Raw genomic sequence first — 23,362 nt, 5'->3', positions numbered from 1 at the left:
TGCCTTATTGATGCTACAAGGCTATTGTCAAAGTCTGTTAAACATGTTTCATGTAAATGATAGGTAATTTGTTAGCCCTTTAATAGTGAATGACATCAACTTAATTAGAAAAACATGTATTTGTGGTAGTTACGGTCAGCATTTGATCCATGCCCATTGTCAGAAATATCCGGGGCTGTCAGTTGCAAACTGCTCCCCTCAGCTATTCAGCTTTGGGAACAACAATTGGCTGAGCTATTTGTAGCTCTGCATTCCGTCAACTGATTATGTGCAGGAATGCATACTAAAATGATCTAGTTTTTAAATAATGGAAGTCTTCTTCCTTTGATTCATCCACTGAACTTTACAGTCTCCTTTTCTTCATCTTTCTTGACTTAAGTCCTGCTGAGTTTGTCCTACTTACAGAAGAGTCAAGGGGCATTGTGGAGATGTGAAGATGGTCAAAATGAACTGAGTCAGTGTTTAATAAGAATGTTATCCATTGGAGTGGGGTCAGAAATCCCAGGCAAAGCATGCAGGACAGTAGAGTTTAGCCTGAGAATCCAGAGCTCAGTCAGTGGAAACACGTGAGTGCTCTCCACTGTTGGAATAACTCAATTATATTTTGACGTGAAAGCATTTGTGACAGTGATTCTCGTTCACTGGGACCTCATAAGGAAATGGAATGCCCCTGTTTAACCACCCCTGGGTTCACTGTCACTGCCTTTTATCCAGTAGAGTTGTTAGATATGCAGTCTTTCTAGGTAAGTGGGATTTCCTGTCAGTAGATATTATGTAGAGCAGGAATGTGCAAAAGGAGTTTAGACCAGAAAGTAACTCTTACTTGTGAACTCCCAAGTTTTCAACAAAAATCAAATATCATTCCTGTCACTGTATGAATGTGTACATTAGAGTTTGCATTGACAAAACCTGGGTGTGTTTGATGCTTGGACTGGTTGACTTGTGTGATCCCAGCTGTTTACATGGGCCCATAAAGGCACTCACACTGCCTTTATTTGTATGGTGAAGTGAACGGCCGTCTGCACCATTTCTCACATGTGGAAAGCATATTGTCTTTGAAGAGGTGGCAAAAAAGGAAGTGAGAAGTAGGGCTCGACTTAGGCCAGTCCACATGCCTTGTGCTGGCATGCAGAAAGGGATGATGTGGCTGAGTCTCCCATGGAAATTTTAACTCAGACTTAAATGTCTGGAAAAGAGCTTTTGTGTTGTGTGTGGATTTCTCTCCCCTAAAGCTCTAAGAAATAATTGCCATATGTAATGTCAGCCACTGGTCTGTGCATTTTGTATAAGTATACACATTTTTTCAACTTGCATAATTACCACATTTGATTCAGAGGGCAGTGAAGTGGTTTTTCATATTATTATTTAGTAATCCCAGAGATGTGTCGCCCTCTGGCTGAAGCAACATCAGCAGAAATAGGATAACACGGAGATCTGCAAGTTCTGGTTTGTATGCCAGCTGTTTTTTTTCTCAGGACTGCCACATAATGAAACATAGCCTGTGGCCTGCTACCACCCCATTGCTCGTAGTGAATATTATGCAGGGTTTTTCTTCTGTTTCTTATTGGGTAGATAGATAGAAGGTAGGCAGTATGAATTGAATTTGATTAGTGATATCATGTGCTCTTTCTTTGAGTGTATGTTACCCCCACAGTGTATTAGGTTATCTCAGTGGCTAGAAGCTGGTTATGTGAAATTTTGACCATTGTAATGTGTTTTCCCTCAGTACACTTGGAAAGCAGAGGAACTCCTAACCTCTTGGAAATGTTGGTGCTGCAAAAAGTGCTTATCTAGGAAGACTTTTCCCTCTGGAAAATACCACTGAAGACCATAAGACCATCAGCTTTTTTTTTTTTTTTTTTGGCCTAGCGGGATGCTCCTTTTGAGCAGAGCCAACTTGGTGCTACAGTCTGCTCCATCTGGCCCATCTGGCAGAGCGGTCTGATGAGTTACTTACCCAAAACCAGATCAAGCTAATCACAAATCAGTCAGCAGCAGTAAATGTATGTTTTATATTTAGCTACTGAACCTGTTTCTTTGAAACTAAAGAACACATGCAAACATACAAACACAGACGTTTTTAGATGTTGTAGATGCATTTTTACTGATGTATTAACACATGGGACATTCAGATCCACCAGTAATTTATATGACCCTTTTTTTCTTCTTTCATAATGGGTAGATGGCACAAAATGTTCAGGCTTTTGGCATTTGCAACTTGCATACAGTTCCATTTCCCAAGCTGTTTAAAAACCCTTTTTTTCTGCTAGTATAGAGTATATTTTTCTTTTATGGCCTGTTTTTATTTTTTGTCTTTTGAGTGTTCCAAGTAGAATGCTTTAAGCGTGGCCTTCTTCCTATTTTTCTTTGTTTTTTCCTTCATTTGTTCTCCTATTGGACTAGCCAGGCCCACATGCAGTAGCCTTCTCCTCCCTCCTCTTTTCCGTCATAGTGTTAGCACAAGGCTGATTGAAAATAAGGCTCACTATAAGACTCTGTACTTGTACTTGGGATGGGATTTTTTTCCTCCCTTCCTTCACTTTTTGTTGAGAACTTGTTTGGCCACATACCTAAAATAGCTCTCTGACGTGTACAGTCCTGTTGAGGAATGTTACTGTGGCTGTCCAGAGTTCTCTGTGGCAGGAAGTTATGCAAACGTGCATTGCTGAGCACAAGCCTTGTGATTAGGGTCCTGAAGGACTCAGTTCTTCAGCCTTTTTTCCAGTGGAGGCAGGCAGGATACTGTGTGGCCAGCAGGGCCCCTCTATGCTTCCAGCCTATGTTTTGTCCAGTGTAAATGCTCCTTCCTGCCTTCCCTCTCTGAGAGTTTTTTTCCTTAAGGTGAGCAGATAATGATACTCCTGCCATGTGTGTTAAACACAACCCTACCCGCTCATTTATTTTCCTCATTATCTTCCCACAAATGTCTGTTCTGCCTTTGCCCTTCCCATCAGCAACTCTTCACCTCACATTTTTCCTTTTTCTCTCCCACCCGGCTTCTCCTTGCTTCCACCCATCCCAGAGGGCGTTTGCCTGCTTCACATCTCTTGGTGGTGGGGTGGGGGGGTGGCTCTGACCTCCACTGCTGAGCAGAAGCAACAAGTTACTTAAGAGGATTCCTGGCCTTGTCTGAGCTGCTGATTCACCATGTGTCATCATTGTTTTGCTCAGAGATGCAAAAAGAAATCTGTCATCATTTAACACAAGATCATTCATGATACAGGAATGACAAGATTCTTGCTATGCAGATGATGTATCACAGAGTATGATAAATTAAGATGCAGTTATTTGTATTATTTTGCAGGCCGCACAGCAGTCATATTTATATCCCACCCTTTTAACAGATTCAAATGTAGGCTAAATGACTTGTGACACTGGCAGGAGATGCTTTGTTTCAACATCTGGCTCACACCAACTAGAGGAAATAAATAGCAGCATGTTGTGTTCAAGTGTTTGTGTGCCTTTCTTGTTTCAGCCACTTTGGATTATGGAAGATTAGATTAAATCCCGCCAGTGGCACTTACGTTCCTGCCGTGCCAGAGACAATCTAGCCTGTGCATTTACATCTTTTGGAATCCTAGTAGTATTGTTGTGACTTTTACTGCATTATCAACAGCAACATTCTCCCTGGTGAAGTGCTTAATATAGTCACACAGTTGACATCCCTGTATTATTATTGTTAGGCACCCAGTGTGTTCCTTCAGTTGACATTTTTTTAAAGTAAAATATTATGATCATATTGTGAATTGTTGCTCTAATACATAGTCGATTAGTACCGTCGGTGACTCTGAATTAAATTTTTTTCTAAATGTTAAATGCAAGTGTTAAGGGCTATAATGCTTCAGAACTATGAAACGCTTTTCACTTCATGTTCATACATGCTTATAGGCTTCAAGGCTCGATTTTCCTGCATCATAGTTAAATGCCGTTGTGTTTAGCAGCTGATTCTTGCTTCTGGATATCACAGCCTTTCTCTGCATGCATATACCCAGACGAGCTTTATATGAGATCTAACCTTTATGCTATTTGACATGTTTGCCTTGCAGAATATTAACACTTTAAGTCATGCTGCTGTTAAAAAGCTGAAATTTTCAGTATTCATCAAATGAATTTATAGACACAGCATGCAAGATGTGCATTTTCAAGATCATGCACTTACAGGGACTGCAGTTATCAATGTCTTTCAGATACTTAATATTTCCAATTGAGCTGAAATCCAATAAGCACACACTTCTACTACAGAGGTCCTGCGTATTTCACAGACCTACAGCCGAACAATACATCATTTGTCCTCTATATGTTGTTTTCGGTGGTTGTGGTTATATGGACACTATTTTTTCAGTCTGACTGAAATGATTGTGAGGAGAGATTCAAACTTAAATAGAAGCTGATCCGATAAGATGTGTGTTTACACATGCTCAAAGCATTTAGTCAGAAAGTAAAGTAAAGAAGTAATTTTGCTGAGTCTGTCAGAAATATAACAGAAATAAGCAGTTGTCTTCCAGCTTTTCATTATTAAGGTGATTTTAAAAAAAATTAGTTTTCTTTCTTTCTTACAAGCCTTTCCAACCATCAAGACATTCAACAAGTCTCTAAAAAGCAACTATCAACCGTAGACCAGTTTTGTTTTTCTGCCGTCATATTTTTGTCCTTGACAGAAATTCGCCATGTGACCTAATGCTACCACCATGGGAATCAAGCATGAGCACAAAGGGAGAATCAATCAGATTTAGTACTTATGGTTAATATTTTGCTGTTCAAATTATCAAACGTATACACCTCTCTCATTCAGATTGAAAATTCCCTCTGATCAGAGTCTGTTTTGATTGAAGTGGATACATGAGGAATTTTTATTCTGATTGGGCAGTTATTCTGATTATTAGGGTCCATGTAAATGCAGTCATTGATGTTGAAGCAATAGATATTGTGTAACTCTGTTTATGTGTCTCCTGGTTTACCTTTTTCTTCTCTGCCCAGGATGGCTTGGACGCGCTGGTTTACGACCTTGACTTCCCTGCCCTGAGGAAAAACAAGAGCATTGACAACTTTTTGAATAGATGTAAGTAGTTCACATCACAGTGTCCTCTTTTAATATTGATGTCTCTGTGTCTTTCACTTTAACCATTTGTGCTCACAGGCCCCTGTTACATAGGAGAGTAAGCCTAGGCTCAGAAAAGGAGACTGTTTTTGGGTCACCGCCTCTATGTAGGCTTGGACACAATAGGTGTCTGCTGCTTGGTGTCCCCAACAAAGGGGCTTTCATAAATGGCTGGTGACCCACATGATGCCTATCGTGATTGCTTCTCTTTTTCTCAGTGCCCACAGACTTGGGAACCCTCATAGTTATGTTTGAGGCAAACCAAAACCTCAAGGTCATAATGAGGCTAAATATATATCTGATCACTTTTATGGTGAAATTGTATTCTATGCATTCTATACTGTGGAAGTGAACAGGTTACTCAGTACTTTCACAGCAGCAGACATACATTAAACTGCATTTCAGTAATATGTATGTTGAAATGGTTGTTACAACTTTACTATCTTTTAATGGGATAAATGTTACCCTAGTCTCTTGGGGGCCTTGTTATATGAAATAGTTTAAGAATTTGAAGAAAAAACTAAAATTCACTGTTTCATGTTATTTAAATGTTAACCCAAGCTACTTTAAACCCTCAGGCAAAAACTGCCATTATTCATCCCCTCAGTTAGTCATGGTACAGTACTCTTATGATATAGCTTCTAGTTCTTAGCAATGCATTGATGGATATGGACTAATGGACTCACTATCTTGTGAGACCCTCGTCCTCAATGGCATGCACTGCCTGAAGGGCTCTTTACGCTGAATTCTGTCTTCTATCTATTGTGTTTTGCACCTGGCTCATATCAGCTGATTGCTTTATATACTGTATGCTTGGACATACAGGAAATGGTCCTTGTTCCCTCCTACATAAATGTAAATATGTACACCCTTTATTTACCAGTTTAAACATAAAAACTTGGAGATTAATCTGTTTTTTACCAGCTAGAGTTTAAAAATGGGGGTCATGATCTTGGAAACCTCTCAAAGTGGAAATGACTCGATCTCAGCAGTTCTAGTGCTAATAGCTCAAGCCTCTGCTCTTATTTTTAGATCAATTGAACTCTGATGCCCTTACATCCCCCTTATGCATGCATTCCTGTACCAGTCGTGACCCATGTGAATTGAAAATTATCCCCCTGGTTCAACTATGACCAAATTTGGCTGAACAGTGAATACTGTGTTCCCTAGGGGAAGCAGTATTGTAACATGAGGGAGGAGCTAGCTCTCTTTAAGCAATAAACAGCTGTGCAGAAGTGTTTTGAAGGCTTTTCTGTTCTGTTTGCCAACTAGCTGGATGGTCTTAGAACAGAACAAATGTGGTTCAGGTAAAAGTAAGCTGATAATTTACTGTAAACACTAAGAATGCAATGGTACTCAGGAAAATACTGAACTGTTCAGTATGCTTTGGATTGGACAATCCACTCTTTATGGACTGCGTTTTTTTTGGTTTTGCAATTGATTTTGTGTTGGCGCTTTATATACTGCTTTACAGACCACTGAGTGTGTGTGCCTGTCCAGGCAGTCGAAGTCCCACCCCTGCAAGTTAATGTCCAGTCACTGTTGTGCCTCCACAACAGTGCATGTGAGCATGCACTGTGGGGAAGCCCCGCCCCTCAGTGAGAGACAGTGGACAGAGAAGTGGCTTTGCTCAATACACATTCGAGTCCTGCACAGGTACACTTTTCCAAATCCGCACCCACCCGTACCTGCAAAGCTGAGTACCACAACCTGACCCGCTACCCGCATTTTTTTTTTTTTTTTTTTAATTTTTATGTCCAATCCGCACCCGCCCATATCCGCGTACATTAGACCTGCAACCCGACCCATGATTAAACACATGTCTACACAGTAAGTCACTTTTGAGTACCCACGGGTACTCGACCGGGTGCAGGACTCTGACACACGTACACACATACAATACCGTGACACAGTTTATTCTTACTGTGAAATTCAGTTTTTCCTGACAACCACAAAAACTGTTCTCTTTTTGCACAAAACACGTACCGAAACCAAACCGAAACCGTGGCCCAAAAACTGTGGTACGGACTGTATCGTGGGCTACCTGTACCCCCTAATATACACATCCTTTATAAATATCTGTTTTTCATGAAATGGACCTATGTGAGTCTTAAGTAACTACCAAGGTGTTGTGAATGTGATTTACTGTATAGTCTCATGGACATCTCATAGTGTTTTACTTGGAGTGGCTTGAGTTCATCACCTGTTTTCACATGATGCTTATCTGCACAAGATGATGGAGACTCCCTTACAAGGTCAATGCAGTACAATCGAGTTCAGTAATATTCCAGGATATTTTTTCAGTTTCCATCTTTCTCTGATTGTTTTTTTTTCCAGATAAAGAGACCATTAGTAAAATCCGTGACCTGCGCATGAAAGCAGAGGACTATGAGGTAGTTAAAGTTATCGGAAGGGGAGCTTTTGGAGAGGTGCAATTGGTAAGATTATTCTTTTATCCTGGTGTAAATAGTATCTTATTGATAGTTCTATTATTTCTGTTGTACCAGGTAGAAAAAGTTAATGTAACCTTTTGTTTTCTCAAAAAACAACTTATTTCAACTTTCACAGGTAAGACACAAAGCCACAAGCAAAGTATACGCTATGAAGCTGCTGAGCAAGTTTGAAATGATCAAGAGGTCAGACTCAGCTTTCTTCTGGGAAGAGAGGGACATTATGGCTTTTGCAAATAGTTCATGGGTGGTGCAGGTAAGGTGTTAAAGAACAAATCATCCAAAATTGATTTAACCTTCAAGTTTGTTCATTTAATATTCATGGTTGGAACTAATCATTTGTCCTTTTCCATGTTGCAGCTTTTTTTTGCTTTCCAGGATGACCGCTACCTCTACATGGTGATGGAATACATGCCAGGTGGCGATTTGGTAAACTTAATGAGCAACTATGATGTTCCAGAGAAGTGGGCACGCTTCTACACAGCTGAGGTGGTGCTGGCACTAGATGGAATCCATGCCATGGGGTTCATCCACAGGTAACTTCATTGAAATCAGAGAGTGAATTCTATTGCCCCAGTTTCTGATTTGGAAAACTATTTTATTCATTTGTGCCTTCATGTTATATTTTTCTGGTAATCACACACAGTGCTTTTATTTATTAATTTTTTTATTACATTTTGAGGTTATGTTTTTGTTCAACTCTTTTTGTTTGGTGTGCTTGCCAACATTTTGGTTTTATCTCCTCAGGGACGTGAAGCCAGATAACATGTTACTAGACAAAGCAGGGCACTTAAAACTGGCAGACTTTGGGACCTGCATGAAAATGAATAAGGTATTAACAACCACACCACACTTCTAGCGACTATTGGAAAGTGTTTCAGAGGATTTAGTACATTGCTAATTAATATTCTCAGCTCTCTTGACACAGTTGGAAAATAATTATCTCCCCATTTAGGACGGCATGGTACGATGTGACACAGCAGTGGGAACTCCAGACTACATTTCACCCGAGGTACTGAAATCCCAAGGAGGGGACGGCTACTATGGCAGAGAGTGTGACTGGTGGTCAGTGGGAGTGTTCCTGTATGAGATGCTAGTTGGTGAGTTTTATGATAAAGCACTTTCTTTGTTTGTTTTTTTCCCTAACATATGTCCCCAAAGCGTATAACATTGAATATTGCAGTAATGTATGTTTTTACTGCGCTCCACACAGGTGATACTCCATTTTATGCAGACTCCCTTGTGGGGACTTACAGCAAAATTATGAACCACAAGAATGCCCTGACCTTCCCCGATGACAGCGACATCTCCAACGATGCCAAGAATCTCATCTGTGCTTTCCTGACTGACAGGTTAGATAGCAACACACCAAGCCAGTCAAGTACAGGGTCCTTATCTTAAGACCCTCTCCTTGTTTGGGCAGCGATTGTCCTGTGGCATGGAAGGAATCTGGATAGAAATATGCGTACAGCTATTTTCTTTTACAGATAAGCATGTATAAGATGGATGCGACACGAAATTATCAAAATTAACCTCAAGTGTATTTCCCTGAACTCTACAGGGAAGTTCGACTTGGTCGGAATGGTGTGGATGAGATCAAGAGGCATCCTTTCTTCAAGAACGACCAGTGGACGTGGGAGAACATAAGAGAGAGTAAGAACATTCTTACGTATACAACAGCAGTTTACTTTCAAACCTCTTTTTTGTTCAACTGTCCTCACGCCGTTAATGCATTTGCCCGGCGATCCCTGCATTTTCCATTTGACCTACTACAGACAGTTGCAGGAAATTCTTGTTGACGAGCCATTCACTCAGTATCCTTTCCAAGACTAAACGTGATTCCTGCTTAGAGTCATATTTGGCAGCAAAGGATCTTTTGCAGCCAACAATGGGGAAGCAAACGTTAATGCACTGGGATTGACACTGGGGCAGAGAGAGAGAGAGAGAGAGAGATTAGAGATGAAGGCCTAAATCCAGTAACTATAGTCAGCTCTTTAGTGGGTTTATATTTAATACTTTACTGGGCTGAAGTCAGCACTTTGTTTGGGCCACCTCTGTTGTTCAACTAACTGACCGGCTCTGCTAACTGGTCAGTGGTCCTTGTTTTAAAGAATTTTCAAGAGAAAGTGCTGCAATCCAAAACTTCAGTGTAGCTCTCTACAGTTACAGAGACCCATTTACTGTATGTACTAATGTATTTCAGAATAAGGCATAATGAGAACATATGAATCAACTGGCTGAGGCAGATGATGAAGGGTTAAAACAGCCGTGCCTTTAACACACAGCAACTTATTACATGTAATGAACTGTAACAGCCCAGTTTTAATTTCTTTTATTTGCATGTGTGTGTGTGTCATACCATTTGTAGCTGCTGCCCCAGTGGTGCCTGAACTGAGCAGTGACATTGACACCAGTAACTTTGACGACATCGAGGAGGATCGGGGAGAGGAGGAGACCTTTCCCATACCAAAGGCTTTTGTGGGCAACCAGCTTCCCTTTGTAGGCTTCACTTACTACAGCAACCAGCAGTAAGTCTAGCAGATTTTCCCACCACATATGTGACTCTGGCATTATGCACCACTGTATTTTAGGACTATGCATGTTTGTTCTTGTGTCTACTTGAAAAACCATTCATTTTCAGTTTCGTCTTTGAGAAGCGCTTATAGTTATTGTTAGATGTCCATAATAAAGTGAGGGGTCTCTTAACAGCCTGTTGCGCAGCTCCACCTGCACAAAGACCACTGACAAACGTAGCAGCACAAAGGAAGACAAGAGCCATGTGAGTAGATTAAAATTTCACTTTATATTCATTCAGCGCATTTATCTTTTTTGGTAGGATTTAAAGTATTTAATGAAAACCCTTTTTTTTTCAGCTTGAGAACTTGCAAAAGAGGATATACCAGCTGGAGGAGCAGCTTCACAGTGAGATGCAGCTAAAGGATGAGTTGGAGCAGAGATGCAGGTATGAAACAGGCCTTTTCTCTTTGGTTTGATTCTGGCTCGAGGCCTTTTGCAGCCTTGATGTTCCTATACTCCTCCACACTTCCCTTTGTCATTTTCGCAGAACAGCCAAGAACGCTAAAAAATATTAGTGTGAGAATATTCTAATTTATAGGTTAACACCCCCCCTTGTTTTGTTGTCAAGGTCTGAAACGGTGCCATTACTGGTAGAAACTGCAGGTATCTGTCTAAGGGGATTATATCAGTGTCATGTAAGAAAAGATATTGAGTAATTTTCTTTCCAAATCTCCCCTTAGGACATCAAGCACGAAGATTGACAAGATCATGAAAGAACTGGATGAAGAGGTTCAACTGTGCTCATATTGATCAAACCAGTGACACATTTTTATTTATTAGATGCATAAAAAACAAACACACCCTGTCTAGACTCACTAAAAGTGTGTTACCAATAATTCCCCTTAAAAAGTACAGTTAAATTAATTATGTACTGATGCATGAATAACCTCTGTGTTGTTACTTGTTATAGGCAAACCTCAGGAAGAATGCAGAGGCCAGCATGTCTCTGCTGGAGAAAGACAAGATCATGATGCAGCATAGATTCACAGAGTACCAAAGAAAGGCCGACCAGGAGGCTGAAAAAAGACGCAATCTGGAGAATGAGGGTAAATTGGAGTGAGGGAACGACGTAGTCAGTATTTGAATGTAGTTTTGTTACACGGTGATGCCCCCGCCTTCTCAGTCCCATTTGATCTAGCCAAGATGTGCATATCCCTAATGGATCACCTGATAGCCTGGTGTGACTTACTTTCTAGTTAGCTGTAGGACTCTGCAAATGAAACTGTTTCTTCCCCTTACTAATACACAGGGTTCCCATGGGCTCTTAAAAAGTCTTGACAGTCTTGAATTTACAAATCTGCATTTAATACCTTAAAAAAGTCTTTTAAAAGCTATTAAATTTGATATGGTAGGTCTTAATTTATATTGCCATAAACTTGTTCACTGTGTTGCATTTAAATGTGTCTGTTAATTGTCCAAGCTGCAGAGAAAGTAATGTTAGTCTACTCAGTTCACCCTTTCCAACCCGACAATTTAAATTAAAATTAGGAACCAGTTATTGCTAACTTTACAACCCTGATGAGAAATGACTCGGACCGGTGGGGGAGTAAATAAATACCTTTTCCTAAATACTAGGACAATTTTTGCCAGTATGGCTGTGAAATAGGCTGTGAAATGGGTATTAAGTTCTGTTCTAAGTAGTCTTAAATTTAACTTGTAGAAACCTGTAGGAACCCCATATACATGCGTATCTGCATTCATGGTAGAAATGTGTAATACAGCATAGGAGATTCAGAGGTTTATGGATTTGGTAACAATTATGAAGGCCCTGTCTAATCCATTTGATGGCTGATTATTTCTTTTAGTGTCAACTTTGAAAGAGCAACTTGAAGATATGAGGAAGATCAGCCAAAACTCTCAAGCTTCAAATGATAAGATTGTCCAGCTACAAAATCAGGTATGCAGCGGTAACAGTCTCATGGAAACACTCAAATCTGTTACTAACAAGAACAGTTCACAACAAAATACTTGTTCTGCATCTGCCACCTCACAAATATGTGCTACCTGTGTACTGAGGCTTATTTCCTGCCTCTGTTTTGATGGACAGCTGGAAGAGGCCAATGACCTGCTGCGTGCGGAGTCTGACACTGCAGCCAGACTGAGGAAGAGTCACACCGAGATGGCCAAGTCCATGAGCCAGTTGGAGACTTTGAACCGTGAGCTACAGGAGAGGAGCCGTGCAGCAGATGGAGAGAAGGCCCAGCTAGATAAGGAGCTACTGCTCCTACAGAGCACGCTGGACTCGGAGAGGAGGAACTACAGCCAGGGCTCTGAGGAGATCAGAGAGCTGCAAGGTAACAGCTCATTCATACACAAACCAGTACTAAAGTCAGATTTGTAACATATCCCTAGCAATGCATTTTTGTCCTCTATTATGGACAAGAACTTTACTTAAAAAAACAAAACAAAAAAACATCTGTCACTGCGAAGGACATCTGAACTTGTGCATCATGTCCAATTGCTGCTGAGGTTTTACAATGAAACCTATGAGATATTTAACATTGAATAACATGATCATGACTTTCTTTGTATTTCTCAGCGAGGATGGCTGGGCTACAAGAGGACAACAAAAACTTGAAGCTCAGTCTCTCTAAAGTGGAATCAGAACGTAAACAGTCCCAGGAGAGGAGCAATAATCTTGAGAAGGTATACAGTCTTATGTACAAATATAAGAATAGAAAATATTTTCATTAAAATTTATTTTCATTTTTAACAGTTGCTGTTTTATTTTAAGAAATTCTTATTGTCTATTTTAAGGAAGTACACTATAAGTCTACTATAATGATATGGACAGTTTGCTTCATGTTATTTGTTTGCGCCTTACTTCCCTGTCGATAGGAAAAAAATAATCTGGAGATTGATCTGAACTACAAGCTGAAGACGTTGCAGCAGCGTCTGGAGCAGGAACAGACTGAACACAGGGTGACGCGGGCACAACTCACAGACAAATATGAGTCTATTGAAGAAGCCAAATCAGCCGCCATGAATGGTATGCCAGTCCAATGTCACAGCATGCCCAGAACTGCTCTTTTTCACACTGCTATTTTACCTCAGTTCTTTTTCTTCATAGATTCATGTTTTGCCTTGTTCCTTTCTCTATTTTTAATGCCTCTCTAAATTTCTATTTAAATATTTTCCTCACCCCTTACCCTTTTCCTAACCCCCCTCGGGGTTGTCTGGGTAGGAGGAATTTAAGGAGTGTAATACATTTGGCATGTTGAGACAGTGCCTCATTTAAATACATTTACAGATGGACTCGAAGCAGATTTTGCAATAGATCTGTCCAGGTGATTTCATATATTTCACCATGTATCTGTACAAAGTTCAAATTTATTGTCTCCTTGAATATATGGCCTCACACATCCATGTCACAGTTTTTTACATTAGAAAGACAGTCAGGACCATGCACTGAATAACAAATAAAACGAAGAGACATGTTTGATTTGTTACATTGTGAATACACTGACATGCGTGATGTTCAGTTTGCTTAATATTATCATCATTTGCAAAGAAAAAATAAAACTCTAACTCCTCTGTCACTTTTCTCCACAAGCTGTTCAGCAGAAGATGTCAGAGGAGAACGGGGCGAGGATGCGAGCAGAGGGCCGAGTGGTGGAGGTTGAGAAGCAGTGTTCTATGCTGGAGTTCGACCTCAAACAGTCTGTGCAGAAGATGGAGCAGCTGATGAAGCAAAAGGAAAGGCTGGAAGACGAGGTGTGCAAAGTGACATTTAAAATCCTGAAACTGTACTACTGTATGTCTTGTAGAGGTGCCTTTGTTAAAGCATGCGTTTCATGCCTTTTACATCTCGTTTCTCATTTACCGTCATTGTCCAGGTGAAGAATCTGAGGATACAGGTAGAACAGGAGTCAAGCAAGCGCATTCAGGCCCAGAGTGACTTGAAGAGCCGCACACAGGATGTTGACCGTCTAAGGTGTACAGAGAAGCAGCTCAAACAGGAGATCAACTCAGCACTAGAGGGGAAACGCTCGCTGGAGTTTCAACTGGCTCAGCTCACCAAGTGAGTGATCCAACTATGCTGCAATATTTAAAATGAATTGCAATTGTAAATATTACAAGAAAAACATTGCATTCACAAGGAAAAATGTCATTGTGACAGTTAATTTTACTAGAAGCTAAGCGGCAGTAGCTCCAGCCCAGAGGCTCATTTTTTTTTTCTATTGCCCTGGTCAGTAATACTCTTTGAAAGTCAAGGCATAAATTGCTCTACAATTGCCTGTTATTTTCAAATGAGTGCTATTATTGAGGCTTAGAAGGTGACTGCCAAAGCGGTTCTGCGACAGTGTTTACACCACAGGATTAGTGCTTAACCCCAAGTCCAGCTCCATCACTCCGTTGCTAATCTTGTGGCTAACTCTGCAGCGAGTACCACTTTTTGTAGTGCTGACTGCATTTGCCTCAGTTTCCTTTTGTTGATAATTGTTTTAAAAATATACTCATATATAGCTAGATACTTCCATTAATCAAAGACATGAAATTGAAATATTTAATTTAATTTGCCATTTTACCAGACAATACAGGGGCAACGAGGGACAGATGAGGGAACTTCAAGACCAGCTTGAGGCCGAACAGTATTTTTCTGTAAGTATATATTTTAAGATTCAGGTCCTTCATGCAGCTTTAGTTAGGTTGAAAAACACTCGCTAAATTACATCTGTTCTTCCTCAGACGCTTTACAAAACTCAGGTCAAAGAACTAAAAGAAGAGATTGATGAAAGGAACCGGCAGGTACAAGAGGCTCACAAAAAGGTGCAGGACTTGTGCAGTGAAAGGTAAGAGATCTGACACGCTACAGCTCCATCTGTACTAATATAAGAACTCAAAAATGAAAGTTTTTGTTGAATTTTTTTTTTTTAAAACAAAATTCTTTTTATTGTACACACAGGGACTCCTTGTCTGCCCAGCTGGATCTGACAGTGACCAAGGCTGAGTCAGAGCAGCTCGCTCGGGCGCTACAGGAGGAGCAGTACTTTGAGCTTAGCCAGGAGAACAAGAAAGCAACAACTAGACATAAGCAGGAGATCGGGGAAAAGGAGGCCACAATTGCTCGGGTAAATACAGCTTTCTGAAGTTGGTAACACTGACATTGATATTTTTGGCTCCAAAGTTAATGTCTTATATTTGAGCAAAAATTTTTTTCATTTATCTCTGTAGCTTGAGGAATCTAACAAAACACTGACCAAAGATGTGGAGAACCTCAGTAAAGAGAAGACTGAGCTAAGTGAGAAACTGCATACTCAAGAGGAAGGTACTGTCTGCTTATTTGTGTGTTTTTATCTCTATCTTTATTCCGCTGTATTTTATCGATGTCCTTTTTATAAGGAGAGTCTGTTCTTTTTCACAGAATATGCAGCTCAGAAGGAAGAGATTACAAATTCAATCAAAGCTACTTATGAAAAGGTTCTCAACACAGAGCGCACACTTAAGACACAGGTAAGTCAGAGGTTATTAAAACACTTTCCGTGCTACTAATAGAGGAGAGAGTTTGCTTATGCCGTTCTATTATTAATCAACACTAATGTTGCAGGCGGTAAACAAGCTGGCAGAGATCATGAACCGCAAGGACATGAAGCTGGACCAGAAGAAGAAGGGCAGTACTGCCGATCTGCGGAAGAAGGAGAAAGAGAACCGCAAACTTCAGCTGGAGCTTAACCAGGAGAAGGAGAAGTTTAACCACATGGCCATTAAGTATCAGAAGGAATTAAGCGAGATGCAGGCGGTGAGTAAATATCTAGAGCACTTGCAATGATCTGGTGGTCCATGGGCCACATCCGGTCTGCAGAAAATTAAAAAATTAATAAAATGGGAGAAGACGATGCATTCTGGTTTCTAGGACAGAATACATCGTCCTAGAATCTCTCTGTAGCACTTTGAGATTCTGTTAAATGAAAAGTGTTTTTATAAATGCAGTTTATTATTATTATGTAGCAATTAGTCCAAAAACCTATGAGATGGTCATATTTTAGAAATCATTTTCCCATGGGATCTAAATGCTGCCAATTCATCATCTGTCAGTTATTATTGTTTGGAGTAGCAAACACAACCTGCTTCTTTCACCAGGTAGAGCACTAATGGTGTCAAACTCAGTTCAGTTTGCCAATCATTTTCCTTCAGCAAGTATATTTTTGGATTTACAGACCGTTTCTGTCTCGTCTTCTCTGTCGATGCATGTGTATGGTGTGTTCGAGTGCATGCATGGTGCATTCAAACACTTGCAGATTCAAAAATCTTTACTGAAATGGCAACAAAGCTTGCTTAAAGCAGTAAAATTCATTGCTTTTGAATAATATATTTTTAAGAAATATATAGCCCTACACCTATCTTGCACTCTAGCATTTAATACTATATCCCATTCATTTGTACACTGACAAGTGTTAAATATAAAAAAAAAAAGTCTTCCCAATTATTTTCGGCAAGCTCCACAATATTTTTGTAGAACAGTCCACCAGGTTTTGCTGTAAAAATTTTCAAGTTCTTTTATTGCAGCATTGTCAGTAATTAAATTACTAAATAATTACTACGTCATTACTAAAAGTGTATTCAATATGTATACATTTTGTATTGATTTAACCCAAAATTTCCAAACTTTTTCCTACCAACAGCAACTGGCAGAAGAATGCACATATCGGAATGAGCTCCAGATGCAGTTGGACAGCAAGGAGAGTGACATCGAGCAGCTCCGGGAGAAACTAAATGACCTGCAACTGCGAATGGAGAACTCTAGTGTCACCAGTTTGCAGACAGATGAAACAGACAGTAACATCGCAGGTACGCTCTCTGCAGGGGTTACACACACGCACCCTGCAGGTATTATTTGGTACCATGTAACAAAAGTAGTCATTTAAGATTTTATTGTTATGGATCATGACCTGCTTGTTTAAAGTAGGTTATATTTGAACTGGGTTTTTCAACAACACTGTCAGTAACACTACAACCAGCCACATAGGAAATGATTAAAGAGTGAGGGAACACTGTTTAACTTGCACTCATGATGGGCACGTTGTGTTTGTGTTGAGTCAGCTCAGCTAACCTTGATAATTGAACACACTTTGAAACTCACTTGAACTTAATGGTGTGAGACACTCAAGAAACAAAACAGGAATTCCTATTTTTTACACTCTTTATGCTGAGTGTTTTTTTCCTCCTGTTTGTAGTTGATAAAGAAGCTTTTTTTTTTTACTTTAGTCCTAAGTTTTACTCAACAGGTACCTGTGGTTTTGTGTTTAATACATTACAGGGAAGAAAGCTGCGGTCGCTTTAGTGTATGGTTCAAGTTGTCATTCCAGATGTTTACATTAATATCTGTATGACTTTTTCTCCAAATACGAACTAACCCACCTTTTATCTCCTTGTTTTAGCACTGTTTCTGAGTGCTGGTGTCTGTGGTTAAATCATTCTCTCTCTATTTCCCTCATATCCAGTCGGTTCTCCTTGCTCTCCTTATCTTTGTAACTCCTATTCCTTTCCTTCTGTGAGTAACTGAGTGGACGAGCCCCTATATTGCCTGGCCTGTGCTGCAGCTGTTCAGTGTGTGTGTGTTTGTGCCTTTTTTTTTTGCCTCTGATTTTCTTAAGTGATTCTTTTGCCAGAGGTGAGACAGCCATCTCTGTTGGGGGAATTCAGCAACACTTTTGAAAGAAGCCTGACAGAGTGGGGAGCAAAATGCAGAAGTCATAATTATCAAAACATTCAATAATCAGCCAAACTGGTAACTGCATTAGGTCAGAGGTTATTATCATGCTAGGCTTAACATTATTGCTCTCAGCACCTTTCAAAATGTGTCTCCTAAGTCTTCAAGGTTTTAGTTTCCAGACACATGACACATGTAGAGTAGTGGCATGTTCACCCAGAAATACTGCTCGTTTTGGACACGATTATCTCCTTCACGGTGTCACATTTAGTTCGCTCCCCTTTGGTTCACTGTTCCCCTTTAGCTTGTGTTGTTGCAGCTGCATGTACTTGAAATGATCGTTTTAACACTATTCTATGTAACCTGCAAATGCACATCTTTGTTTCTATGAAAGGAGTGAGTGATCAAGCTAAGACAAAAATACTAATTCTTAAAGCAAATGTCGCTGCTATTATTATTAACTGACAAGCCTAAAATCTTACATGCTCCGTTAACATGCTGTGATAGTAACTTGCCCATGTTTCTTAATACTTTTTTGGTGCATGGGGAGTTTAAAGCAGCACTATCTCTTGTCACCTACTCCGATACAGTTACCTTAACGCTGGCAGAACTCCCTTAGGGGGTTCACCTGGTGTTTTGAAACAGTTATAACCTCTATCACTTGACTTTTCATTTTTCTCCCAGTTGAGTTTGGATTTGCATGGCCCTTTTTTTCTCCACTGTTTTGTTTAATTCATGGTATTGATTTATGACTTTGACGTCTTGGCTGCTTTTCAGAATCCAGATTGGAAGGCTGGCTGTCAATTCCTAATCGTGCTAATATCAAACGATACGGATGGAAGAAGCAGGTAAGGCTGTTGTAGTGTGGTGCTTCCTCTCTTTGCATGTACTGCTTTGACGTGTGTCGTAAGCGCTGATGACCCTTCCTGTTATTCTTTTCTCAATGCGCAGTATGTGGTGGTGAGCAGTAAGAAGATTCTGTTCTACAACGATGAGCAGGATAAAGAACAGTCAAATCCCTCTATGGTACTAGATATTGAGTAAGTGTTCCTGTTCTTTTTTTGTTACCAGCTCTACTGAAATATCATTACAGAAAGAGCCTTATTTCCATATAAATCTTGCTAAATTTTATTATCAAGTTTGTGAAATTTATTACAAAATTATTAGTCAAAATCGACAATTAATTTACAAGATACATTTTGTAATAGGACACCCCAGAAGCAGTCCTCAGCTTATAAATGGGGGCCCTTAGACATGTGACAAGAGACACAATTTACATTATAATCTTTAATAAATTAAAATGTTCTAAATAATTACAAACATTTTAAAATATTTACCTATCTATCTAACGATGTTTCATTTCATTTCCTTCTCCTCAGTCCTGTTGTAGTCAGCCTATTCCAATATTCTCAGATAATTTAATAGTCAGACATGGGGCTTTATCCACATAAATAGAGTTTACATGATTTGTAATCTTCCACAGCAAACTATTCCATGTAAGACCAGTCACACAAGGAGATGTGTACCGAGCAGAGACGGAGGAGATTCCAAGAATATTCCAGGTAGGAGGCTCTTTCCTGTCGTTTGGTTTGAATTTTTTTTTTTTCCAGCTTTGACTTGACCCAATTCCATGTCCAGTGTCAGGGAAGCTACACTACACTGGGAGTAGTGTTGACATACAGCAGAGCTACCACAGGGAGAAAAGTATTTTTGGTAACTAAAACTATTTAGAAAAAGTAAGTCATAGTACATTGTAAAAATAAATGACCATATTGACATTGTAGGCCATATGATACAACAATATTCATTCATTTTGTTACCTTCAAAAATTTAGTTATTTATTATTTGTCTTTATAGGTGTGCAGGTATGTATGTATGTGTACTTTTGAAAAGGAAAATTTGTGAAAGACTCCAAGGGAATTAATTTGTCATACAGTTTTATACTGATAGGGAGTTAATAATTGAATGTTGTGTGGAAAACAGGTGGGATTAAATAAATTTACACTTCCCCCCACTTCTTTTTGAATATGTAAATCAAATGATTGTATGTTGTTATACATTTTCTTGAAATCTGTTTTATTTCTAGCCACTAATGTAGGATTATTTTGTTGTTATACCCCCTCCCACCCCAGAGGGCAGGTGTATATATATATATATACCAGGAATTCCGTCTGTCTGTCTGAGATTTTTGTCCCGCCAATTTCTTGGACATTATTCACCAAATTCTTTTCAAATTCCACACACAAATTCTTTACATGTGCCTTTCTCAAAATGTTTAGCATTTTTCCAAAATAATTTTTAATTTTTAAAAAGATTGAAAGTTAAGGCTCAAAATGAATCCCTGGGTGGGCATGGGTATCATTGACAGGGTTCCCATGGGGTCTTAAAAGTCTTGAATTTACAAATCTGCATTTAATACCTTAAAAAAGTTTTTAAAGGGTATTAAATTTGATATGGTAGGTCTTAAGTTATGTTTCCATAAACATGTTTGCTGTATTGTGTTTAAATGTGTGGACTGTTGTCTTCAACACATTTATATACAACTTATTAACAATTTAAGATGTAATTAACTTACAACTTAAATGAAAAAAGCCACATTTTTTAATGTTTGTGTGAAAGTTTAAAGGAGTAAATGATGGTTACAGTGAAGAAATGTGAAGATATAGACATCCTCTGCCTTTTCGTCCTCTTCTCTTCTGAGCTTGTATGTTGTTTGTGTTGATCCTGCCATCATGTGCGTCACAAGAAGCGTCCGTGTGAAACACAACAGTGGAACCACTGTTTAGCGGCAGTGAAATTAAGGAAACGAAGCTATGATTCATGAAAATTGTAATAGAATTTTTTTCTTAATCGATTCAAGTTGATTAACCATTTCTCTAGATTGCAGTAGTGAATCTAGGGCTCCTTCACTGATCCTGTCACATTGTGAAGTGCCCTGCTCAGTGTCAGAAATGCTTATTTGAACTCCAAAACCGCTCTGTCCATGCTCAGATTCTGTACGCCAACGAGGGCGAGTGCAGGAAGGAGGCGGACATGGAGACAGTCCCTCAGGGTGACAAGACCAACTGTCTTCCACACAAAGGCCACGAGTTCATCCCTACGCTATATCACTTCCCTTCCAACTGCGAGGCCTGCGCCAAACCTCTGTGGCACGTCTTCAAGCCACCGCCGGCCCTGGAGTGTCGCCGCTGCCACGTCAAGTGCCACAAAGACCACCTCGACAAAAAGGAAGATGTTATTGCTCCTTGCAAAGGTGAGGTTTGAACCATATTAGCTGTTATGAGTCTGAGTGTATTTCAGCCATTTTTGAATATTTTGGATTGTGCCTTCATATTTTTCATTAAAAAACATTTTACTTTGGTGTCATTTTTTTCAGTGCAACCAAACCTGTGTGACTTTACAGTTTTGTTTTGTTTTTCATTTGACATGCTGTATCAACACCAAAATTTGTCACCAAAAACATGTTGAACAAACCATTTTTACCCCTCGGCCAAGGGATATTGTAATCGTTTTGTTGTCTGTCCGTCTGTCTGTCCATTCAAAGATATAATCACATTATCTGAAGAAAGCATAGAGATATCTGCACCAAATTTATACTGTGGATGCATCTTGGTATGGAGCAGAAACCTATTAAAAATAGGTGACCTTGACCTACTTTTTCAAGGTCCAATGGCCTGGTGCAGTTATAATATCTGAGTACTTGCAGATCTAAATATGTATGTTATAAGTTTTACACATAGACAATCTAATCTAAATTATAGGGCAGAAACTTTCAGCAGAATCTTACACTATATTTGGCCGAGGGGTAATAAAAGTGTGCATGTTATATTTATAACTTAGATTGAACATATAAATTGAAAACTTAACAAGATATAAATTAAAAAAAAATTGCAAATGACTAATTTATATATAACTATTTACATGAAAATGCAGGTAATGCCTTGGGCATTTTTTTTAGGAAAACTATGTCCAACTAATTACGAAACAATGTGGTGTCACAATATGACGCCACATACTTGTTCAATGAACCGTTTTTACAAGTAAGAAAAAAATAACCGTTTATTTAAAAAAAATCAGGTGTCAAAAGATGCCACACGTCCGATTGTGTATCATAACTCTGTTTTTACTTGGCCTTTCAACACAATTGATTGTATTAGTTTGAAATCTGCATTTTCCACACCAGTTAAAAGGACTCAGCCTCCGTCTGCTGCTATGTCATCTTAAATCGGTTATGTGATTTGGAGATGAGGGTGTGTCCAAGGACTTCTAAGGGTTAAGGGTCTGAGATTTGTGATTGTGACGCTGTGCACTTGTTTGATTTTCACATTTTGTTCACCACACTCCACAGTAAACTACGATGTGACCTCTGCCCGGGACATGCTCCTGCTGGCCCTCACCCAAGACGAGCAGAAGAAATGGATCGGCCACCTTGGAAAGAAGATTCCTAAAACTCCACCGACGACATTTTCAAGAGCCTCACCTCGTTCTATGTCTACTCGCTCTGGACCGAACCAGTCTTTCCGCAAGAACCCTAAAAGCAATACAGGAAAGCTGAGGTAACTCGACACTTTGGGGACTAATGGCCTTCAAGCCACTTGTTATTTTTATTTTTGAGTGAAAATGCATTTTTTTTCCCCAGACGTAATTGCATTGCATACAACTAGGCTCTGTCATATTGTTTTAGGTTGTAAGTGAGGGTGTGTTGCAGTCAGAAGTCTTATTTTATCCCGTGGTGGGCTGACATGTGGTCGAGTCAGTCACATGACCTGCTGTTTGTCTCCTGTGTTGTAGCCGAGCGCAGTCCAGCCTCCAAGCAGCAGACACAACATCCAGCACTTGTTGACAAGAAGTCCTTCAGAGTGTTGATTTTTTTTAGCTTTTCTCTACAGCTTCAAACTTGTCTATTTGTTATTAATTGTGTTACTGGGTGTTTCTAACATGAGACACGTCTTGGTTGGTTGGTTGGTTTGTGGACCCCTGGGCTCTTTTCCAGTCGACACTTGGGGATTCTCGTTTTTCTAATTGGCACTAATGTGTTGTTGGGCTCAGTAACTAACTTCTAGACTTACCAAACAAACCCCACTTGGAATTTGGATCACATAAACCCAAAAAGACCCAGCGCTACTTGTGTGTCAGTTCCCAGAAGAATGTTTCTCCATTCAGCCTTTGTTAAGTGATATATTACCATTTATTGTAATATTAACCTCCTGTATGTTGTATTTTTTTTCAGTGAAAATCAGGTATTTTCCTATATTTAATTTGCTGATCATGTAGATGTTCATAAAAGCTCTGATTTAAGTTGAGGGTATTATAGCAGACATAGAAAAACTGAAGAAAAAGTTACTTTTCCAGCAAATATATTGATAACGAATGTAAAAAGAAGTGTCTGCAACCTTTATCATTTGTCAAACTCCATGGGTTTTACTAGTGAATTAGTGTTAAAGATGACAGTGTTTTCACGTTTTCTACAGAGCCTCTGAACGTCCAAATGGGTCATATCTGATGACCTTGAAACAATGACAAACTGTATTTTACCTGAATTATTTCAACACATTGATAGGTATAGTGGTTCAGAAGTTATTCAGC

At 39.5% G+C, this 23,362-nt stretch overlaps 1 protein-coding gene across 2 annotated transcripts in view; it reads left to right on the top strand.

The window, feature by feature from the left end:
* rock1 (Rho-associated, coiled-coil containing protein kinase 1) overlaps positions 1 to 23,362 on the top strand; it is a 30,353-nt gene that overhangs the window by 5,232 nt on the left and 1,759 nt on the right. Inside the window, exons 2-33 of one of the 2 annotated variants that reach the window (XM_030160006.1) lie at positions 4,978 to 5,059; positions 7,436 to 7,536; positions 7,667 to 7,804; positions 7,909 to 8,084; positions 8,296 to 8,380; positions 8,504 to 8,648; positions 8,762 to 8,900; positions 9,110 to 9,201; positions 9,917 to 10,076; positions 10,258 to 10,327; positions 10,422 to 10,510; positions 10,806 to 10,854; positions 11,036 to 11,171; positions 11,931 to 12,022; positions 12,173 to 12,419; positions 12,665 to 12,771; positions 12,964 to 13,114; positions 13,679 to 13,839; positions 13,962 to 14,146; positions 14,658 to 14,727; positions 14,815 to 14,918; positions 15,032 to 15,197; positions 15,301 to 15,394; positions 15,491 to 15,579; positions 15,674 to 15,865; positions 16,749 to 16,914; positions 18,554 to 18,624; positions 18,728 to 18,816; positions 19,260 to 19,338; positions 20,768 to 21,029; positions 22,125 to 22,332; positions 22,568 to 23,300. In XM_030160006.1, coding sequence (XP_030015866.1) covers positions 4,978 to 5,059; positions 7,436 to 7,536; positions 7,667 to 7,804; positions 7,909 to 8,084; positions 8,296 to 8,380; positions 8,504 to 8,648; positions 8,762 to 8,900; positions 9,110 to 9,201; positions 9,917 to 10,076; positions 10,258 to 10,327; positions 10,422 to 10,510; positions 10,806 to 10,854; positions 11,036 to 11,171; positions 11,931 to 12,022; positions 12,173 to 12,419; positions 12,665 to 12,771; positions 12,964 to 13,114; positions 13,679 to 13,839; positions 13,962 to 14,146; positions 14,658 to 14,727; positions 14,815 to 14,918; positions 15,032 to 15,197; positions 15,301 to 15,394; positions 15,491 to 15,579; positions 15,674 to 15,865; positions 16,749 to 16,914; positions 18,554 to 18,624; positions 18,728 to 18,816; positions 19,260 to 19,338; positions 20,768 to 21,029; positions 22,125 to 22,332; positions 22,568 to 22,619 — 4,047 coding nt within the window. In that variant the 3' untranslated portion in view covers positions 22,620 to 23,300. Of the gene's footprint in view, positions 1 to 4,977; positions 5,060 to 7,435; positions 7,537 to 7,666; positions 7,805 to 7,908; positions 8,085 to 8,295; positions 8,381 to 8,503; positions 8,649 to 8,761; positions 8,901 to 9,109; positions 9,202 to 9,916; positions 10,077 to 10,257; positions 10,328 to 10,421; positions 10,511 to 10,805; positions 10,855 to 11,035; positions 11,172 to 11,930; positions 12,023 to 12,172; positions 12,420 to 12,664; positions 12,772 to 12,963; positions 13,115 to 13,678; positions 13,840 to 13,961; positions 14,147 to 14,657; positions 14,728 to 14,814; positions 14,919 to 15,031; positions 15,198 to 15,300; positions 15,395 to 15,490; positions 15,580 to 15,673; positions 15,866 to 16,748; positions 16,915 to 18,553; positions 18,625 to 18,727; positions 18,817 to 19,259; positions 19,339 to 20,767; positions 21,030 to 22,124; positions 22,333 to 22,567; positions 23,301 to 23,362 lie in introns of those variants that run through there. The other variant, XM_030160007.1, reaches the window with a different exon arrangement.

Source organism: Sphaeramia orbicularis, chromosome 17 (genome assembly GCF_902148855.1).
Source record: "Sphaeramia orbicularis chromosome 17, fSphaOr1.1, whole genome shotgun sequence".
NCBI classification, from domain to species: Eukaryota; Metazoa; Chordata; class Actinopteri; order Kurtiformes; family Apogonidae; genus Sphaeramia; species Sphaeramia orbicularis.
The sequence above is the reverse complement of the archived record's forward strand: the minus strand, read 5'-3'. Positions and strand labels throughout refer to the sequence as shown.